The sequence below is a fragment of the Oncorhynchus tshawytscha genome, linkage group LG03, assembly GCF_018296145.1.
Source record: "Oncorhynchus tshawytscha isolate Ot180627B linkage group LG03, Otsh_v2.0, whole genome shotgun sequence".
Taxonomy (NCBI): Eukaryota; Metazoa; Chordata; class Actinopteri; order Salmoniformes; family Salmonidae; genus Oncorhynchus; species Oncorhynchus tshawytscha.
The window spans coordinates 48,890,429-48,903,662 of NC_056431.1; the positions used below are offsets into that span (position 1 = coordinate 48,890,429).

General features: G+C 42.8%; 1 protein-coding gene across 4 annotated transcripts in view; it reads left to right on the forward strand.

Annotated features, from left to right (window-relative positions):
• Window positions 1-13,234, forward strand: part of LOC112246720 (tyrosine-protein phosphatase non-receptor type 4-like) — a 103,069-nt gene that overhangs the window by 84,334 nt on the left and 5,501 nt on the right. For 3 of the 4 annotated variants that reach the window (XR_006082968.1, XR_006082965.1, XR_006082967.1), the window contains 2 exons: window positions 324-472; window positions 1,594-1,728. Coding sequence is in view for 1 of the 4 variants with exons in the window: in XM_042318660.1 (XP_042174594.1) it covers window positions 324-472; window position 599; window positions 1,594-1,728 (285 nt within the window). In the remaining 3 variants the exon portion in view is untranslated. Of the gene's footprint in view, window positions 1-323; window positions 473-598; window positions 600-1,593; window positions 1,729-13,234 lie in introns of all 4 variants that reach the window. The other variant, XM_042318660.1, reaches the window with a different exon arrangement.

Here is a 13,234-nt window from a genome sequence, read left to right on the forward strand (position 1 = left end):
AGCATTACAAACACACAGTGGGACTATCGCTTTAAGCGTTTAAAAGATGAGAGCGGCAGCACTGAGTTGCCATGGTGACTTGTGTGGGCTGTTCTCTTTTCAGTCTCATGTGATGGATGTAGCATGTTGCCATGGTGACTGGCCTCTACAGCCATGATGCTTCCAGTATTAACATGTAGCCTGTGTGTTACCATGGTCTCACTGATAGATGTTAAAGGGGAAAACACATTTTGTTTTACGCCATGTAACGAGATCACGCATTTTTCTCCCCTGTTGTCATGGTAATGTTGCACTGACTTTACTGTGTGTTGCCATGGTGACAGAGCGAGGAGGTCCGGGAGTTGACCCAGATCCAGTATGTGGCCTGGCCGGACCACGGCGTCCCAGACGACTCATCAGACTTCCTGGACTTTGTCAACCTGGTGCGGAGCAAACGAACCGGCAAAGATGAGCCCATGGTGGTCCACTGCAGGTAGGGAGCATAATGCCTGACACACATCTAAGACACACACATCATTTGATACAGCAAGAAACACTCAAGGAAATCAAGATGAAAATGTAATATTTTTTTCACTAAACCACTCTGTGTTCATTGCAGTGTCCCTCTATCTGACTGTAGACCCAGTCTCGCTCTCCCTCAAATTATGCAACTCCTCTCCTGCTTTGTGGATCTGTTTGTCCTACTATACTGCTACATAGTGTTTCCTCTGGCAAAATTTGTAGCAGTGGTGAAGTTTCTGGAAGAGGGGCCCCTCCCCTGGACAATTCATGTAGGACTGAGAAGCTCAATTCTGGTGACTTTTTGAAAGCACATTCTACTCCAAAATGAGTGAGAACTTGGGTAACTTGGTGATTCTCCACCTGGGGTAACACCCCCTGCCCGTACTTCTTACAGAAACCACTTCATGGCAAAAAAAAATGTTGCCCCAACACTTTCCCTGGTTGCCCCTTCTCTGTTCAACTAAAACGTTTGTCTGCTTCATCACAATTTTAAGTCACTCAAAAAGTGGTAGGTAACGTACTTCTGCTAAAAACTCTGAGTTTAAAACTTCTGTCTTCCCCGCGATTGCAAGAATTATTGTGCTTTGACTGCTTGTCAGAATGCATGTTTCCCTCCCTATGGCACTCGTAACTTGACAGAAATATTTGAGGCGCATTCATCTCGCGAGGAACGCGCACAGCAAGCCTACTAGGTAAATAGATCAACTGTTCTACTATGGGGTTTAATGACTGAAGCGGAAACACTACACCTACACACTGCTGTAGTGCACAGAACGCTCCGCATAGAACACCTACACGCCTTCATAAATCCACATCTCAGGCCTTTACTCAAGCCAAGTTATCGGACTCAGCCAAGACATGCCCCAACAACACACTGGAATGAATGCAGTACTGTATAGCACCCAGGGATAGGGATATTTCTGTATTCTAATCTAGCTTTAATTCCATAAACATATCGTTATGTGTGTTGCTATGTGCAAGGGAAATATTTTCCATTGTTTTAAAAGGTAGAAATGATGTCATGAGTTTATGTAGAAACTTCTTCTGCCCCTTCCTGCCCCCCCCCCCCCCCCCTGCTGTGTCATCCTGCAGCGCGGGATTGGCCGAACAGGAGTTCTCATCACCATGGAAACAGCGTTGTGCCTGATGGAGTGCAGTCAGCCCGTCTATCCATTAGACATAGTCAGAACCATGAGAGACCAGAGAGCCATGATGATTCAGACACCTGTAAGTCCTGCACTCTTCTCCACGTCCTCTTCCATCCCTCTCTTTATCCTCATCTCTCTCTTCCTCTCCCGTCTGTCTGTTTCTCTTTTTCTCTTATCTTCCTCCTCTTCATCTTCTCTAGGCTAACTAGCCTCCATCGCCTTATCCAGAATGGCGAGGTAGAATAGAAGGAGCACAGTGTAGTCTTGTACGGTGTTACTAATTGAAAGGAGAGGATAATCCTACTGGTATGATGCCTCTTATTCATCCCTGTTGTACTGTCCGTGGTAGACTTTCCATTGTTACAGTCTACCAGTGATAACCTTTTGTGCCATGACAATGCTGTTGTCTCTCCAGATTCCCATTTTTAGGGTAGGTGTAAGGGTTTTGTACACTTGTTGAGATTTACTTGTCTGGGCTACAGTATATACAGTGGGGTCTGAAATTGACCCCCTTAATAAAGATGAGCTATAAAGACTATTAAATAAGTAATTTAAATGCTGCGCTATATTGTGTGCAATTAAAGGGAAATTATTTTATACAAATACAATTGCTCTGAGAAAGAGTGAAACTTTTTTCTGAAAAACTGTTGACATCCCTAAAGATATGTAAAAATAGAGTAGTCAAACATTTATTATTGGTCCCATATTCCTAGCACCCAATGATTACATCAAGCTTGTGACTCTACAAACGTGTTAGTTGCATTTACATTTGGTTGTTTTTCAGATTTGTTTGTGTCCAATGAATGGTAGATAATGCATTGCAATTTCAGTCATTGCACTTTTATTGCAATTAAGAATAGAATGTTTCTAAACACAATGTGGATGCTACCATGATAATGTATGATCCTGAATTAGTTGTGAATACTGATAAATTATAAAGTTGAAAGGTGAAAGATCACACCACCAAGACATGCTAACCTCCCCTGTTATTGGACATGGTCAGTATTTACATTATTACATGTTCATGCATTTTGGAGTAGAATGTCCTTTAAAGTCACCAGAAGTGGCCTAACAGTCATTCAACAACAACAAAATCATAGAACACTGGAGAACATTACAAAATCATGGGCATTAATATGGAGTTGGTCCCCCCCTTTGCTGCCATATCAGCCTCTACGCTTTCCACTAGATGTTGAAACATTGCTGCGGGGACTTGCTTCCATTCAGCCACAATCATTAGTGAGGTCGAGCACTGATGTTGGGCAATTAGGCCTGGCTCGCAGCCGGCGTTCCAATTTATCCCAAAGGCGTTCGATGGGGTTGAGGTCAGGGCTCTGTACAGGCCAGTCAAGTTCTTCCACAATGATCTTGACAAACCACTTCTGTATTGACCTCGCTTTGTGCACGTGGGCATTGTCATGCTGAATCGGGAAAGGGCCTTCCCTTAACGGTTACCACAAAGTTGGAAGCACAGAATCATGTAGAATGTCATTGTATGCTGCAGTGTTAAGACTTCCCTTCACTGGAACTTAGGGGCCTAGCCCAAACAATGAAAATCAGCCCAAGACCATTATTCCTCCTCCACCAAAGTTTACAGTTGGCACTATGCATTTGGGCAGGTCGTCAAACCCAGATTCGTCCGCCAGACTGCCAGATGGTGAAGTGTGATTCATCACTCCAGAGAAGATGTTTCCACTGCTCCAAAGTTCCATGCCGGGGAGCTTTACACCACTGCAGCCAACGCTTGGCATTGCGCATGGTGATACTTGGGCTTCAATTTCATGAATCTCCGGACGAACAGTTCTTGCGCTGACGTTGTTTCCAGAGGAAGTTTGGAACTCGGTAGTGAGTGTTGCAACCGAGGACCGATGATTTTTATGCACTTCAGCACTCGACCGAGGGGGGGGACCAGGCCGTATATAACCCCACCCACTTTGCGAAGCACAGCCCCCACACCACCAAAGGGATATGAACAGACCACTAACTTACTACCCTGAGACACGAAGATCTCCATCGCCACATGAGCCAGAGGCAGCACAAGACCGGACAGGAAGATCGTGTCAAGGCTCTGAAGGCGAATAATGCCTGAAACGTAAGCCGATTTGTTTACTTGTTCTGTCAATAAATCTATCAAATGTATGCAGCAGCAGTGCTTCTTTTTCTTTGTTCTCCCAGTTCGTCACCAGTTTAAGTATCTTGGGGTAAGGAATGTTTTTGGGGATTTTCAATTCCCTCAGTCGAGCACCGGATTTCCCCTTTTTCATTTTAGCTTTGCTGTAGCGCCTTTGTGTATACCTTCTTTCCGTCACGTCAGTGACTTAACCCACTCAAGTAGAGTATAGCGAAAAAAGCCAGGCATGACGTGATGCACCCCTCCGAGGGACTGCATGGGAGAGCATGAGCAAGCCAGTGACTCAGCCCCCATAATCGGGTTAGAGGCAGAGAATCCCAATAGAGACAGGGGAGCTGGCCAGGCAGAGGCAGCAAGGGTGGTCACTCCCAGAGCCTTGCCTTTCTCCTTTGCTCCCCTGGGCCAGACTACACTCAATCATAGGACCTACTGAAGTGATGAGTCTTCAATAAAGACTTTTGAGACCGAAAGCCTTGCCCATTCCATAAAATGGTGCCCGATAGGAGAAATCCCTGCCTCCAGCTGTTTGCTTAGAAGTTCAAGGAACAATAAGGAGACCTGCGTCTTGTGACCATAGCACACGTGTAGGTATATACAGCAGGACCAAATCGGAGAGGTGGGTAGGAGAAATGATTTATAGGTTAACAGTAAAACCTTAATCAGCCCTAGCCTTAACAGTAATCCAAGGTAGGTAGGTTAGCACTGGAAGTAATATGATCAAATTTGTCAAGATTCTAACAGATGTATTTAGCACTACCTGAAGTTTATTTAGTGCCTCATCTGGGTAGCCAGAGAAGAGACAAAAACATGGGAAGTTTCAGATTTTTGCAATATTACGAAGATGGAAAAAAGGTGCTCTTGAAATATTTTGCATTTGTTCGTCAGCCATCCACTTTTGTCTAAAACACAGACTACCATTCATCAATATGTACAGATGTGTCGTCTACATAGCAGTGAAAGTTGAGTGTTTCCGAATGACATCACCAAGAGGTAGCATACACTGTCGTCAGGTACACCCATCTAGTACTGGGTCGGACCCCCTGAATTCCTCGGGATGGATTCTACAAGATGTGGTATTCAAATGTTGCTCAATTGGTATAAAGGGACCTAGTGTGTGCCAGGAAAACATTCCCACACCATTACACCGCCACCAGCTTGCACAATTCTTGCAATTCTCCTTCAACCTCTCGTCAACTAGCTGTTTTCACCCCCCCTAGACACAGTCAAGCATGAAAAGCCCAGGAGGCCGGCATTTCTGGAACCGGCGTGCCTGGCACCGATGATCATACCACACTCAACGTAGCGTAGGTTACTCGTTTTGACCATTCTAATGTCCAATCGAACAGTATCTGAATGCCTGGCTGCCTGCTTTATATAGCAAACCACGGCGTGACCCGCTGTCTGTAGGAGCTAACCATTTTCCTGAACGGGGTGGTGTACCAAATTAACTGGCTGAGTGTGTGTATATAGTGAAAACAATAGTACTTGAACGGAACATTGGGGACACCGAAATTGACCATTGATTTGTCAGATGACAAACCATCCACAGACAAACTATCTTTCTGATAGATAATGTCTATACCAGGCAAGAACTTGTCTGCGTAGACCAATTAGGGTTTTCAATTTCTCCCCAAAAAATGTGGTGGTTGACAGTGCAGATTTTGACAAAGGTCTAGGAGCACAAGGACAGACGCAGAGCCTTGGTCTGACGCCATTTAAAGGTAATTTACCACCTTCACGAGTGCAGTCTTAGTACTATAATGGGGGTCTAAAACCAGACTGCAGCGTTTTGCGTCCATAACGGAAGACAGTGTATGGCTGAGCTACAGCTTTTTCAGTTTTCTTTTCTAAATGAATGGGAGATTCAGTATTGGCCGATTTTAGTTTTAAAATAATTCCGGGTCAAGTTTTGGCTTTATCAGGAGAGGCTTTATTACTGCACCGTTAGGGAGTTTGGTACACATTCGAAGGACAGGTAGCCGTTTATGTTCAACATAGGAGGGCCAAGCACAGAAAGTAGGTCATTCAGTATTTTAGTTGGAATAGGGTCCAGTAGACAGCTGGAAGGTTTAGAGACCATGACTATGAAAAAAGGGTACTGTTACATCGCTCCTTTGTGTTCCATTTTAATCCTCTGAATTTTTTTGTTTAGCTCAACATTAAATTACTTCATCAATCGTGCAGTCCGTCATTGAAAATAAGAATTTGTTCTTAACTGACTTGCCTAGTTAAATAAAGGTAAAATTAAAAAATGCAATGCGGATAGAGCAGCTTGCTATAGAGCGGGCAAGCTATAGCTCAGTGAGTTGTTTACATGTGTGATGAAGGGCAAGTGTAGGGCACGAGATGCAACTGAAATTTTGCGGTGTGGAGAAGGAGAGAGAGAGAAAGAGAGGATGGATGAGGCTTGGCTTGGAGCGCTGGGCATCTTGTGATGACATGCATTATCTGAATTAGGACCACAGAATTATACCTACAAAGGAGTGGCTTTTATGGAGGAACTTCAAAGTTGGCGTAACTTTGGACCAGAGAAGCTAGATAGCTAACAAGCTTGTGTGTGCAGTGTGGAATGCTGTATAGGTCCAGGAGGCCTGTAAACAGTAGCTATAAAAAGTGATTGAGCAGGCAGCATAGATTTCATATTTTGACTAGAGCCTCAAAATACCAGTGTGCAGTCTTTTTTTTTTTTTTTTAAATTGACCTTTTCCTTTGTGGGATCCGCGGGGGAAATATGGTCACTAGTGTAACCAGGAGGAGAGGCCTCATTTAGCGCAGTAAATTAATCGGGTTTATGATCAGGGATTAGTTCATTGACTGACTGCCTTGGAAGTGAGGGATCTACATTAACATTAAGTAGTCCCATTTTGAGATGTGAGGCGTTATCACAATCTCTTTGATTAATGACCGGAATGGAGTTTTTTTTATTCCAGTGAGATTGCTAAGGCGAACACCACCATGTTAAATTTAGCATGACCTAGATCAAGGCACAGACCGTTCTCAATGGGGAAAACTGAGCTGACTGTGCTAGGGGCAGTCTCCACTAAGCTTGCAGGCAGGCTAACAGCATGCTGCCCGGCCTGCATCCTAGCTCATTGTGGTGCTAGAAGAGTTTGAGCTTGTCTATGTTGATAGATAAAATGAGAGCACCCCTCCATCTAGAATGGAGTCCATCCTTCTTCAGCAGGCCAGGCTTGGACCCATTTGTGGGTGAGTCCAGGAATGACCAATTATCTACAAATTATATATTTTGGGAGGGGCAGGAAACAGATTACAAATTGCGATTTGAGTTTTACAATTTGGCTGTAGAGCTCATCATCCCGCTAACTGGGAGAGGGCCAGAGACAATTACTTATGCCAACATCTTTCTAGCTAAGTTAAACGCTGAAACTGTTGCGCTTGGTGACCTTTGACTGTTTCATCCTAATATCGTTGGTTCCTACATGATAACAATATCCCTCTACTCTACACTTGCCAGTTCTGGCAATATTCAGATTAGCCCCTACATCGGCAGCCCTGTCCCCTGGTAAACAATGTATGATTGCTGGGAGATTATTTTTAAGTCTAATATTGCGGGTAATGAAGTCGCCAATTACTAGGGTTTTAAATTTGTCTGAGCTAATGGTGGGAGGATTCGGCGGCTCATACCCCGTAACGGGTGGGGGAGAGACCTGCGAAGGCTCAGACTCTGACCAGTTGCTTGTGGTGAAAACCAGTTGAAAGTTTCTATCGGCTGAATGAGTAACGCCGGTTGAGCATGCCGACAGCATTTCTTTCCAGAAGCCATGAGAAAATTGTCAGGTTGTGGGGACTGTGCGGGGGGATTAACACTACTAACTGTACAGTCGTGGCCAAAAGTTTTGAGAATGACACAAATATTCATTTTCACAGTCTGTTACCTCAGTTTGTATGATGGCAATTTGCATATACTCCAGAATGTTATGAAGAGTTAACAGATGAATTGCAATTAATTTCAAAGTTCCTCTTTGCCATGCAAATGACCTGAATCCCCAAAAAAACATTTCCGGTGCGTTTCAGCCCTGCCACAAAAAGACCAGCTGACATGTCAGTTATTCTCTCGTTAACACAGGTGTGAGTGTTGACGAGGACAAGGCTGGAGATCCACTCTGTCATGCTGATTGAGTTTGAATAACAGACTGGAAGCTTCAAAAGGAGGGCGGTGCTTGTAATCATTGTTCTTCCTCTGTCAAACATGGTTACCTGCAAGGGAACACGTGCTGTCATCATTGCTTTGCACAAAAAGAGCTTCACAGGCAAGGATATTGCTGCCAGTAAGATTGTACCTAAATCAACCATTTATTGGATCATCAAGAACTTCAAGGAGAGCGGTTCAATTGTTGTGAAGAAGGCTTCAGGGCGCCCAAGAAAGTCCAGCAAGCGCCAGGACCATCTCCTAAAGTTGATTCAGCTGCGGGATCGGGGCACCACCAGTACAGTGCTTGCTCAGGAATGGCAGCAGGCAGGTGTGAGTGCATCTGCATGCACAGTGAGGCGAAGACTTTTGGAGGATGGCCTGGTGTCAAGAAGGGCAGCAAAGAAGCCACTTCTCTCCAGGAAAAACATCAGGGACAGACTGATATTCTGTAAAAAGTACAGCGATTGGACTGCTGAGGACTGGGGTAAAGTCATTTTCTCTGAATCCCCTTTCCGATTGTTTGGGACATCTGGAAAAAAAGCTTGTCCGGAGAAGACAAGGTGAGCGCTACCATCAGTCCTGTGTCATGCCAACAGTAAAGCATCCTGAGACCATTCATGTGTGGTTGCTTCTCAGCCAAGGGAGTGGGCTCACTCAAATTTTTCCTAAGAACACAGCCATGAATAAAGAATGGTACCAACACATCCTCCGAGAGCAACTTCTCCCAACCATCCAGGAACAGTTTGGTGACAAACAATGCCTTTTCCAGCATGATGGGGCACCTTGCCATAAGGCAAAAGTGACAACTAAGTGGCTTGGGGAACAAAACATCGATATTTTGGTGGGTGGGTGGACACACAAACCCACAAATTATGACAAACTCCAAGCATTGATTATGCAAGAATGGGCTGCCGTCAGTAAGGATGTGGCCCAGAAGTTAATTGACAGCATGTCAGGGCGGATTGCAGAGGTCTTGAAAAAGAAGGGTCAATGCTGCAAATATTGACTCTTTGCATAATTTCATGTAATTGTGAATAAAAGCCTTTGACACTTATGAAATGCTTGTAATTATACTTCAGTGTTCCATAGTAACATCTGACAAAAAATATCTAAACACACTGAAGCAGCAAACTTTGTGTAAATTAATATTTGTGTCATTCTCAACTTTTGGCCACGACTGTACTTACTGGTGGCACAGACGTGGTTTCATCCTTTCCTACACCTTGCGTACGGATTTTGTCTGAAGCCAACTCTGCTATTCTCACCATAATTATTGTCTAGAATATTATGAGAGCAGCAACTGCAATGAGAAGGTACAATGGTAATTAGTTTCAGCTGGTGGAGGTCCTCCAGATCCATTTCCAGATAAAGCGTCCATAGGTGAACATTTGATTAAAAAAAGTGAAGACAAAACTAAGATGTTAGTAAACGTATGAAATACAGAGTTTGATTAAACTGTTATTAAAAGTAAAAAGCAGGTAGCAAGTAGCAATAAAAAGGCACAGCAGCACAGACTAGAGGCTATACTGTATAATGTATTCCCTGCTCCATCCTAACCAGCTATAATTTATAATATACGGTGCATTCGGAAAGTATTCAGACCCCTTTACTTTTTCCACATTTTGTTACGTTACAGCCTTCTAAAATGAATTCAATAGTTTTTTGCTTCCTCAACCTACACACAATACCCAATAATGACAAAGCAAAAACATGTTTTTATAAATTTTTGCAAAAAAATAATAATATAAAAACTGACATTTCACATTTACATAAGTATTTCGACCCTTTACTCAGTACTTTATTGTAACACCTTCGGCAGCGATTACAGCCTTGAGTCTTCTTGGGTATGACGCTATAAACTTTGCACACCTGTATTTATGGGAGTTTCTCCATTTCTTCTCTGCAGATTCTCTCAAGCTCTGTCAGGTTGGATGTGGAATGTCAATGCACGGCTCTTCTCCAGAGATGTTCGATCGAGTTCATGTCTGGGCTCTGGCTTGGCCACTCATGGATATTTGGAGACTTGTCTCGAAACCACTCCTGCGTTGTCTTGGTTGTGTGCTTAGGGTTGTTGTCCTGATGACAGGTGAACCGTCACCCCAGTCTGAGGCCCTGAGTATTTTCATCAAGGATCTCTCTGTACTTTGCTCCGTTCATCTTTCCCTCAATCCTGATTAGTCTCCCTGTCGCTGGGAAATATCCCCACAGCGTGATACTGCCACCACCCTGCGTCACTGTAGGGATGGTGCCAGGTTCCATCTTGGTGTCATCAGACCAGAGAATTTTGTTTCTCAAGGTCTGAGAGTGTTTAGGTGCCTTTTGGCAAACTCCAAGCGGGCTGTCATGTGCCGTTTACTGAGGAGTGGCTTCCATCTGGCCACTCTCCCATTTTAGAATGTAGGAGGCCACTGTGTTCTTGTGGACCCTCATTGCTGCAGACATTTTTGGGTAACCTTCTCCAGATATGTGCCATGACACTTGGCATTCAGGTCAAAGAGATCAATCTTAGTTTCATCAGACCAGAGAATCTTGTTTCATGTTCTCAGAGTCTTTCCACATCCAACCTGACAGACAGTTGTCCTTCTTGAAGGTACTCATAGGGGGAACTATAGAGCTCTGTCAGTGACCATAGGGTTCTTGGTCACCTCCCTCACCAAGGACTTTCTGCCTTGATTTCTCAAGCGGCCAGCTCTAGGAAGAGTCTTGGTGGCTCAAAACTTCTTCCATTTAAGAATGATGGAGGCCACTGTGTTCTTGGGCACCTTCAATGCCGAAGACATTTTTTGGTAACCTTACCCAGATCTGTGCCTCGACACAATCCTGTCTCGTAGCTCTACGGACAATTCCTTCGACCTCATGGCTTGGTTTTTGTTCTGATATGCACTGTCAACTGTGGGATCTTATATAGACAGGTGTGCCTTTCCAAATCGTGTCCAATCAATTGAATTTACAACAGGTGTACTCCAGTCTAGTTGTAGAAACATCTCAAGGATGATCAATGCAAACAGGATGCACTGGAGCTCAATTTAGAGTATCATAGCAAAGGCTCTGAATACTTATGTAAATTGGGGGGTTTTTTCATACTTTTTTTTATAAATTAGCAACAAAATAAATAAACATTTTAGAATAAGGCTGTAACAATGTGGAAAGTCAAGGGGTCTGAATACTTTCCGAATGCACTGTATATCCAGGTACAGGGTTGTATCTGGAACTGCATGTTGAAGATGGAAATAAAATGAATAGCAAACACAATGTCTTATACTATTCCAATCTATCTGACAGTCATATTTTATCTACACAATACATTTGTGTGAACATTCTGTAAATATCCATTGTCCTAATTGTCCATTGCCTCAGGTGTACATAATCAAGACAAACCAATTAACAAATATTGTTTTAAGATACTGTATGACTCTTTCAAAATGCCACTGAAAGGTTCAAAAGCTGCAATTAATTTAATGATACCTGAAAATACTGCAGAGAAATTCAAATCCATTTGCAAGCATTGTGAAAAGCAAGTTGGATGCTTAGCAATAACTACTTCGGGCCTCTGTCCATCTGAAGGCAGAGTTTTTGGTTTCAAACACACAAGCATCTTTTAAAGGGATAGTTTAGTCAGAATACAAACAAACATGATTTTCCAACTCCATTGGCTGTAGTTGATTCAAGAAGGCAGTTTTGGGATATTTATTTTCCTTTCGACACTTAATATCCATATTTTGTTGCTGTTAGCATTTTCAGTAACACTTAACATTAAACTTCTTGTGCCTATGTAATAAAACTTGAATTAATTTTGGAGCAACTTTTTTATTAGTATGTTACTTAATACTTTGGTAAGTGCATTCGAATTGCATAATGAGCTGAGTATTTAAGTACTGTACACAAGGAATAGTGACTTCCTTATTCCATTTACGTGAACTTCATTATTATGTAAATCAATTTCCAAAGTCCTATATAACAACGTTGCTATTGTAATAATCACAAAGTTACTACACAAGAACTTGATGTCAAGTGTATGCCTCACTCATTATGAAAATATATATGTTAGTTGTTTTGAAGCTGCAAATGTGGTCCACTCTAGTTTTGAAGTGATTCCATGTCCCTCATGTATTTAATTCTAGGCTATATTAAGATTCATATCTGAGAGCCCTCCAAACCATGTGCTAATCGTAGTTTTAGACTAATTCAACTGTTTTTGGTTCTTCATCAAATATTTGGCAGCCATCAAATAAATGTTTTTTTGTTTTCAAATAACGTGTGTATGTGTGTAGTATGAAGTTTACATACACTTAGGTTGGAGTCATAAACTCGTTTTTCAACCCCTCACAAATTTCTTGTTAACAAACTAGTTTTGGCAAGTCGGTTAGGACATCTACTCTTTGCATGACATAAGTAATATTTCCAACAATTGGTTACAGACAGATTATTTCACTTATAATTCACTGTATCACAATTCCAGTGGGTCAGAAGTATACATACACTAAGTTGACTGTGCCTTTTAAACAGCTAAGAAAATTCAAGAAAATGTCATGGCTTTAGAAGCATCTGATAGGATAGTTGACATCATTTGAGTCATTGAAGGTGTACCTGTGGATGTATTTCAAGGTCTACCTTCAAACGCAGTGCCTCTTTTCTTGACGACATGGGAAAATCTAAATAAATCAGCCAAGACCTCAGGAAAAATAATTGTAGACCTCCACAAGTCTGGTACATCCTTGGGAGCAATTTCCAAACGCCTGAAGGTACCACGTTCATCTGTACAAACAATAGTACACAAGTATAAACACCATACCGCTCAGGAAGGAGACGCGTTCTGTGTCCTAGAGATGAACGTACTTTGGTGCAAAAGGTGCAAATCAATCCCAGAACAACGGCAAAAGACCTTGTGAAGATGCTGGAGGAAACGGATACAAAAGTATCTATATCCACAGTAAAACGAGTCCTATTGTCATAATCTGAAAGGCCGCTCAGCAAGGAAGAAGCCACTGCTCCAAAACCGCCATAAAAAAGCCAGACTACGGTTTGCAACTGCACATGGGGACGAAGATCGTACTTGTTGGAGAAATGTTCTTTGGTCTGATGAAACAGAAATAGAACTGTTTGGCCATAATGACCACTGTTATGTTTGGAGAAAAAAGGGGGAGGCTTGCAAGCCGAAGATTACCATCCCAACCGTGAAGCACGGGGGTGGCAGCATCATGTTGTGGGGGTGCTTTGCTGCAGGAGGGACTGGTGCACTTCACAAAATAGATGACATGAGGGAGGAAAATTATGTGGATATATTGAAGCAACATCTCAAGA